Source organism: Psittacula echo (genome assembly GCF_963264785.1).
Source record: "Psittacula echo genome assembly, chromosome: 4".
Lineage (NCBI taxonomy): Eukaryota > Metazoa > Chordata > Aves > Psittaciformes > Psittacidae > Psittacula > Psittacula echo.
The window spans coordinates 122,534,777-122,544,123 of record NC_137738.1 but is presented as its reverse complement, the minus strand read 5'-3'; the positions used below and the strand labels follow the sequence as shown (position 1 = coordinate 122,544,123).

General features: G+C 42.5%; 1 protein-coding gene across 1 annotated transcript in view; it reads right to left on the bottom strand.

Moving 5' to 3' along the window:
- Nucleotides 1–542: 542 nt before the first annotated feature.
- Nucleotides 543–9,347, bottom strand: part of SLC24A3 (solute carrier family 24 member 3) — a gene marked incomplete at its 5' end in the record, with an annotated part of 169,344 nt that continues 160,539 nt past the window's right edge. The window contains 2 exons of the mRNA XM_080614864.1: nt 543–2,708; nt 4,097–4,162. Coding sequence (XP_080470990.1) covers nt 2,559–2,708; nt 4,097–4,162 — 216 coding nt within the window. The 3' untranslated portion in view covers nt 543–2,558. The remainder of the gene's footprint in view (nt 2,709–4,096; nt 4,163–9,347) is intronic.

Genomic DNA, 9,347 nt, shown 5'->3' with positions numbered 1-9,347 from the left:
CTACAGTATTTAATGCACACCAATAGGAAAAGTTCCTAAAAAATACTCATGCAGTTTTTGTGCCACGGGATAGGTAATGGCTATTTCGTAGAAATAGATCCACCTGGCTCCATTGGAGCAGCAGTATAAATATTAAAAATAGAAGTAACAATAGGCCCTGATGTGAAACTTCTCTCTTTTTTGTTTTTCTTCCCCAAATCTGTCCCTCAAGGAAACACTCTGCTTAGGAGCAACTGCATCTTCCTACAAGAGTATAGCTGTGTGTGGAAGGGGTGGCCTTTAGGGACATGTGCCACATCGTTGCTAGCATTGTTTGATTTAAGGAAGTATTTTAGGCATTTTAGTGGTTATTATTAATCTCATTGACAACAACAAAAAAAAATCAAACAGCAACAATAAAAAACAACAGGAAAAGTACAGCGGGCTTCCTAATGCAAGAGGATTTCAGTGGGCACAGTGACAACAAGGCTGCTTGAACCACAGGCTGCAGAGCTCAACAAGTAGCAACACAACTGTTTTCCAGAAAGAAAAATGGTGACGCAGGCATGTCATTGACTCTCCACTGCCTGTCCCTGGACTCGTACTGCTCCCTGCCAGGGATCATGAGCACACTTTGTCCACCAAGGCCAGCAGCACACAGCTTTTCCCACCAGATTTCCTCAACACGTGCAGTGCAACAGTGGCCAGAACCTCCACACGCTTAATGTGACAAAGAACGAACATCGGGTGCTGAGCTGAATGGTAACCACAGGGGGTAAATATTTCCATTTACAGCACTTTGCCCAAACAAAATCAAACTGTAAAAGTCACTTCCAAAAGTGCAAATGAAATAAAACTTGGCTTTCTGTCTGTGAATGGGGCTCTCTTTGCCTTTTTTTCAGTTGGAGGTTTCTTCCCTGCTGTAGGTTAGGGTTTGGTGTAAGCTGTTGGTTAGGGTTTTTTTTTTTTAACTTCCTTTTTTTTCTTTACATAGGGTTTTCTGTACCTTTACTACCAATATTTGCCATTGTTTGTACCATAGACAAAAACATTCACCTAGCTGGTAGTATCTTAATACATTTCATAGTAGAAGATATACAAGAAGAAAAAACATACCAAATGAATCAGAAGTCATCAGTGCTTAAAGTAAATACAAGAGCCAGCACTGGCAAGAATCCACAGTATCAATACAAATGAAGCTGTGATAGTGTTTCTCATGGTGTGGAATCTGCCTGCATATTAATACAGAATTATACAAAATCTAGCAGGGATATTGGAACAACGAATAGCAAAACTTTCACAATAACTTAAGATCTGTGAGCGAGTCTGCATTGAAGATAATCCACATTTTAAAAAGTGCCATGTCTCTCTGTGTCTTCCTCCCTGCCAAAGGAGGGGCAATGAATCCACTTGATTTGTTACCAGGTAAGTTCAACTGCTTCAGAAGACAAATATCTGGCCAGGTCCAGTGTATTCTTTAAAGAACGGCAAATTATGACTTCAGTAACTATATCTGTGCAAAATATGCCTCTTTCCTTTTAAAGAAACCAGTGTCTGTAACTCAGAAAAGTTCCAACATTTACTTAGCTCCTTCTCAGAATGAGTAAGACATGAACTATTGAATCCCCCCAAAACAAGAAATCTGATGGAGCAGAGAAAGTTTTGACCTTCCATTTCCATGTGCAGACCATTAAAAACCAGGACATTTCATTGGTAGCCCTCCAGGGCTGGCAATCAAACTATTGCTTGGAAATACCATGAACACCCTAGTAATAAAACTCCAATGTTAGTAATAAAATGTAGCAGTGTTTATCCTCTGAATCCATGTTTACTTTGCATTCCTCATCATACCTGTACAAGTTTCATTATTTATGGTCAAAACTCATTGTCTGTTGCCTTGACAATCTTCTTTTAAAATGCAGTAAATCCATTCATATGCCGAGTACCTTGAATTGTATTCCCATATTACACTGCCCTGTGACCTTTGGATCATTGCAGGAGGTCCAGCACACAAAAGGAGAAGATGCAAGAGAAGACCTTGATCTCTGGCAATTAAAAAACAAAACCAAAAAAACACCCTGCCCACCCCTCAAAATCCCAGAACACAGTTAAAAAAAAAAGGAATAAGACAAAAACCAAACAAACAAACAAAAAAACCCATGATTCTCCTTGAAAATCAGCCCCTGTAGAATGTACCTCTTCTGCATTACAGCAGTAGTCTTAAGTCATAAATTAGATTAGTCTTCCATCAAATAACTTAAAAAGAAGAAATAATTGTAGCAGACCAGTTTTGCCTGGCTTGACGCCAGTTAGCAGCCAGTTCATCCCAGTCACACTGTTCAAAAACTGAGCTAGGAAATCACATGAATATTGAAAAAAATAATCTTCACATCGATGCAGGATTTGTCCAGGTTGTGGGGAGTCAGGGACAGGGCAGACCTAGATGGGGCCACAGGTCGTATGAACAGTGAGCAGGATATACGTCACGACTTGGAGGTGCACCGCGTTCAGGAGATGCCAGCCGTGGTTTGTATTGCACAGGTAAGAAGAAAGTTCCTCCCAACAGTCTGCCACCTACATTAGTGATCTCTGCACATGGGCAAGTTCACAAAAGTGAAAACATTGAATTCTGTCATGATGGAGAAACACAGGAAGATGCCATAAAGGGAAAGGCACACACACCCTAGCTTCTTATCCAGTTTCCATTTGTTCATGTGGACGCCAAAAACCTACAATAAACACAGAGTAAGCCACCACAGCAGGAACATTTTAACAGAGGTAAATCCCCATCTCAATTGCAGGAACATAAAGGTGACTGCACCCCTACTGAGCATGGTCACCTGGAAGCAATCACAATGCAAGTGCTGCAGCAAGTGAGCTGAAGACCACAGGTGAAGTAAATCAGAGCAGCCCCCTCACAGTCATTGAAGCCCCACGGACTTAGATCACTTGGAGCCCTGGCTCAAGGGCCTTAAGTTTCTGCAATTAATTTTGACAAGAACAATCCCATTTAATTTAGAAATGTTCTCAAAGGCCAGATCCCCTTTTCTTCACTCAAAATGCTTTACATGCCCCTCTGCATCTCAGTCTGCAGCCACAGAGTCTAAGGCTGTCCTCAACTTTGCTTAGTTTGCTCTCACACAAACCTCTTGAAAAATTAAAGTCTTGAGTACGTGGGAACTGTGTTGGTGTGCAATGCCCAGGAGCACTCCAGGACATGAGAAGGCTGCGTGGAGACCTCATACTGCCTTTCAGTATCTGAAGTGGGGCTATAGGGATGCTGGGGAGAGACCCTTCATCAGGGACTGTAGCGACAGGACAAGGGGTAACGGGTTCAAACTGAAACAGGGGAAGTTTAGATTGGATCTAAGGAAGAAATTCTTTACTGAGAGGGTGGTGAGGCACTGGAATGGGTTGCCCAGGGAGGTTGTGAATGCTCCATCCTTGGCGGTGTTCAAGGCCAGGTTGGATGAGGCCTTGGGTGACATGGTTTAGTGTGGGGTGTCCCTGCCCATGGCAGGGGAGTTGGAACTGGATAACCTTAAGGTCCTTTCCAACCCTGACTATTGTATGACTCTATGACTCCCCAGAGCAGCTGGTCTCAAGATTTGGAAGATGTCACAGAAATTCTCTTCTCCTTACAATTTCTAATCTGCTATGCTGGACATGGGCAGGTCAGGAAACATGAGGCATGGATTTCCAGAGAATCACTGTCATGCCTAGGCACTATTTGTTCTGGTTGGTGTTGCAGTTCAGAAGGTTCTTACAGAGAGCCAAAGCAAACTGTACAGTGTTCTGTATACCTGTCCGACAGGAGAATGGATCTTGTAATACATCAAGGGAACTGGTCCAACTTTAGCCTGAGAAATAACTAATGGATCTCTTGGGCTCCTCCCATGAAAAATACACAAATATGAGAGGCATCCTGTGACAGAGAGAGCTTCTGCAAGGTGGCAGATCAAGGTCTTGGGAAGTTTACAATAGGAATGACCATTCCTACCCCTTAACAACAGTCCTTGCAACCACTATTACAGCTGAAAGTGAGAAAAGAACAGGTGAAGAAACAGTCTATAAAAATCACTCTTTAGAAATGAAGAACAAAAGACTATATACATACTGTGACAAAAACAGATGCCAGCAGGAGACCGACAGAATAGATAAGTCCTCTGCTGTTTAACCGAATCTGTAAAAGAAGGAAGTTTATAAAACCATGTCACAATTAGAAGCAGCAGTACTTTTCTCTGCTGAAAATTCAGTAAAATCCTAAACTGCTGAGTTGCTGAAGACTGGCTTGCAAGCTCTAAGCGCCAATTCAGACCCATTACATCACAGATTATTTTGCATACTCCCTATTGCCAGAGTATTGGTAGAATAGCATCCTTAGGAGCTGACAGCATCTCAAACTATTTCACCTCACACAGGCTTTGTCATTTCTTATACTGTTTTATCATGGAATTTTCTTTTTGGCACTTAACTCCCATGTGCATCCTGCAAGAATAAACAAGGAAAAGGAATTTTTGCATTCAGACATCAATTACTGCTTCATTGTGGGTGAAAACAAACAAGGACACACACAAACATGTAATTTCTTCCCTACTCTTTACTCATCTCAGTGAAGAAAACAAGTCAGTGTTCTCACAGCCTGCACCTCAGCTGCTGCAGATCATCGCTATCAGTGCAGCACGGCACACTGCCACAGGCTAAGTGTAATTTAGCACAGAGGCAAACAGGGCAAAGAGTCATTTTATTGCCTGCAGGGCTGTGTAGAGATACCAGACACATCACAGGCTCTGACAGAGCCATCTCCACGGCAGAGCCGCAATCGCAGCCACTGTGCCAGTGGAGAACCAAAATACATGTACAAAGCTGTGGAGCTATTTAACTGCTACTTTTAGAGGCTTTAGAGTCCAACCAAAGGCACTCACCTGCAGCTTTAAACCCTAAATATATTTCAAAGCATTATTTTATGCAACATAAACCTAGAGCTACATAGGAAGACTACAGCGAGTAAAGCACTTTTCCAATCCTGTTCCTCAGCTAGGATTGTGCTTTTCCTCAGTTTTCTGTTCTTCTCTTGAGGAGCTCAATCACTGCCCCTTTGGGTATTTTTATACTATCTTCTCAGGCAGTATCACCTGCAGTATCGTAGACAGAGCACTCAAATGGAATCTCTCAGGGCATTTCTGCAGGGGCTACTGTGTGAAGGATAATTCCTCCTATGAAGGTCATCTTCTCCAGGGAAGCATAAGGGTAGCTGGAAGTTGCAGGGTGGGTGCCATGAGTGACTGAACTGTAAATCTTTAGACCACTTAATATCAATTATTATCTTAAGGCTACCATAAGGTAACACCGCTTACTGTGTTCTTCCCTATACCTTCTGTGCAATGAAACCCTACGTAAAGTTGAGCTTCAACTAACAGTCACCAAAATCAATTACTATTTAAAGTAAAATGACTACTCAACTTTCCTGGCAGAGATCAATCTTAGCAAGAAATTATGTACAAGTATTTTTCAAGGATGCTTTAGAAAAGGACATTGCTGATATTTGTCCAGTAGACTTTGATTCTCTGCAGTGCAGGTATATTTTCAGTCACACTACTCTGCTGCTGAGGTCAAACAGCAAAACTAAATAGTGATCTTCCTTAGATGGGCTGATATCCAGTTTTTAATTGCTCAGCTTGATCTATGTTTGTCTACTAGGAAAAGCAAAAGCATCAGTCCATTCCTGCAAATGATCTGCAGACAAGAAAATGGTTCCCATAATAAAAGCTTGTCCACCTCAAATAACATTTTTTTTATAGCTGGATTTATCTCTTGGTCTTTAAACTGTTTTAGTCAAAGAAACAATTCAAACTAAACCTCTGTGCTACCATATTATTTTCTCAACTATCAACACAAAGAATGTGTATCACTGGCCACTTTTCAGTGCTGCATCCTTCCGTTTAGACTATAAAGAAGCCCATTTGCACAAGAAGTGGTTATTGCTCATTCGGTGACAAGCAGCACTACATGACTGCAAGAGTGCTGAGGCACTTGTATCAGAGAGCCAGGAAAAACATCTCACCCAAATGTTCCCAAATCCAGAGTAATGATGTAGCTTCACTCCCCAAGACCAACTGAGGGGAGAGTCTGACTTCCACAGTCAAGGAAAGGGTTATTTTTTTTTGACATTTTGCAAACCTGAGCCTGCAATGAACTCCATACACCCAGGATCCTCCGTGCAAATTCACGTTGGGGACAAGGCCAAGCATGCTGCAAAAAGACAGTCCTGGAAGGATTTCTTTCCTCTGCTGTACTTGCTCAAGATTCAGCATGACGATGTATTCCTGTACTTCCAATAAACTCTAGCAAACATGAATAGCTCTTGCACAGCTACTACACCCTGGAATTGTTATAGCATCTGTACTCACAATCCTCCCACCAATATGCAGAGCTCTGTTGCCCCCTGAGATTTGCTGCTATCTTCATGTATGTTCAAATATTGGCTTACACAAATGGCAGATTTTCCTTCTTTACTAATTTTTGCCATCATATAAAAGGCTCCAGCCAGGATGATCATTCATTCTTAAAGGTATTACAGGATTTCTTTAAGACAGTAACTGTAAGCGGTAAGTGTAGGTATGTAGAGCAGGACCATTATATTCTGATGGCTATTACATGTAAAGTACAATATTCCCATTAGATTGTCCAAAAAAATGAAGGATTTGGACTGCTTCAGAGTTTGAAGGCCAATTCTGGGGCTGTCTGCATGTGAAGGTGAAAAATGTAATGATCCCACTGTCAATGTAAACTGCAGGTTGCAAGCTGTGGACAAGCAGGGAATGTATTTTTGCAGAAGATGTCTCTAAGGCCACTGAAGCTTCTCTTATCAGTCCTGAGCAAACCTCAAAGTTTTGCTGAAATAAGAGCTGCTCTTGGGATGAGAGACAAGTCAGGTTCTGACCCAGGAAACCTTTTTCTTTGCTACCCCACAGTGTATTTCCTGTTACACTAAGAAGCCAGGATAAGCTAAAACAGGGGAAGTTCAGGTTAGGTATAAGGAAAAAGTTCTTTACTGTGAGGGTTCTGAGGCACTGGCACAAGTTGTCCGAAGAATGCCCCATCCCTGGCAGTGTTCAAGGCCGGTTTGGACAGACCCTTGGGAGACATGGCCTAGTGTGAGGCTAGATTTCCATTTCAGTTATTCTAAAATGCAAAAAAACTCCCAATCTAACTTTGTGTGACTAAAATACAAATTGAAAGGCACCTTCTCTGCTACCCCGTATGAGCAGCAGCTGGTAGGAAAGACAGATACTAGTTTACAAAAATTCCTGTCTGGATTTTGGTCAGAAATTCTGTTTGACCAGTGCCGGTATCTGTAAAAACTGTCAGCATAAAATACATCAATCGGAAAGGAATCTACAGGAAAAAGAAGCAAATGAAGCAGCTGGAATAATTTTAGCATGGAAAACATCTGAATTCAACCTAAAATGCAGACACTGCTTCTCAGTTACATCATTAGCCTCCATAAAACTGACATTTCGAATGAAGACTATTCCAAAGGCCTGTGTGTTTAATCTGCTGAGGACAGTGCTTCCAAAGAGAGATGTCTGGGGCTGCCTGCTTTGGACTATCTGCAAGGTTCTTCTTTGGAGGTCATTCAGGGGAACAAAAGTTGCTATTAAGAATTATTCAAAACTAGAAAGTGTATGATAGTTATTTATAACACTGATCCCACATGGGCAAAGAAAGCATGGCAACCCCACTTCCAGCAGCCTGAGCACTGATTTTCCTTTGCAGTAGTATTCATTAAAACACTGGAGTTTCACCCCAGGTTAACAGTTCTCAGCTCAGGCTTAACTAGCACTGTGTCTGGTCAGGGATCTAGCCTAGCCCCCACTGTTGAGTAAAGCAATTAACTAGTAATGAACCAAAATAACAAGAACTTTCCTTTATGAAGCTTGACTATTCCCATCAAAAGACAGGATTTCCAGGGTGGGGGAAGATGTTTTCTAATGCAGTTGTCACTTTCCAGTGCTTTTTGCTCTGCAAACAACTGGGACATTTATTAGGGTCATTGCCTAATAGCTCACTCTGCCACAGGACAGCAGGCTTAAAACCTCTCCATGGACATAGCAAAGGGTGGTTTTCCTCGGTGAGCAAATGTTACTTGTGGAATGCACTATGTCAGGAAGCTCATTTGGCTGAACTGGATACGTATCACAGCTGGACTTTCTGGGAGAAAAAGTGCAACTCCTTGGCTAAAAAACCTTGTTGGTAAGCTCAAAGCACTGTAAAAGCTGAGCAGAATTCCAGACATTTCCACTGTGGCTCAGGAGGTGGGGCATGCATGGCAGCACCCTGCTGTGCCATGCAGCAGGCAGAAAAGGTACAGAAAAGGACCAAAACCACAGGTGAGAAGGGCTATAAACCAGTGAGAAGCAAATGAAAACCAACAGAAAGACAGTTGGAACAAACCAGCATTGATGTAAGCCTGTCCCCAAAGCAGATTTGCTCTGGAACAGCTGGGAGATAAGATTCCACGGATGGGTGTGGGGTCTAAATCCAGATGCATTGGACTTGCAGTGGACTTGCAGTGGACATGCTGTGGAGTTACTCTATGTGCACACAAATACTCCACTTAACTTGGCTTGCTGCTTATGCATGGAACAGCTCTGGATGGTGGGTGCAGTGAGTCCAGCTGTGTCTCATGCACTGCTTTTCTAGCACACGCAGTGCGTCTGACCCCACTCGACTTTTGCACATGTGGAGAATGGCATACGTTCAGGCACCATGCCCAGGGTCGCCAGGCTATTTAAGACAGCCCTGGAGCAGGCTGACTTACATCAGTAAGAAACCTCTCTCATTGTAGATACAATTCCTGTTTAAGCATGTTGCCCAGATACCTCTCCCTGTAAAGGTTTCCTGGACTACCTAACCTGAAGGATCCTTTCTGTTTCTGCATTTGATTTTGGACTACCTGCTGCTGTTTCACAGATTGCCCGCAAGTCTACAGCTCTGGAAACACATTTTTAACTGACAAACTGTTCCCACTTCTCTGGTTATCATCATTGCCTGCTCTATTTCTGATTGTGACTTCTAACTGTGAGCACAGCTCAGAAGGTTTTGAGATTTGGCACAAAAACTTAAGAAAAATGAATCCTTGATCTGCCACAGTAGGGTAGAAATCAGAGAAGCAGTCTTCCCATGAGACAGCTCGCATCTCCTGCAAGAGGCAATAGGTTTTCTCAGGGTACATGACAATGCGCAAGCCCAGGGAAAAAGAGATGGCAAAACATTCAAAACTCCCAGTCAGGGAGGAGATAATTCCAGTTTTTAGCAAAGAGCAGAAAAAGGGCCTCAACTGGAATCTTCTTAATGACAGACGG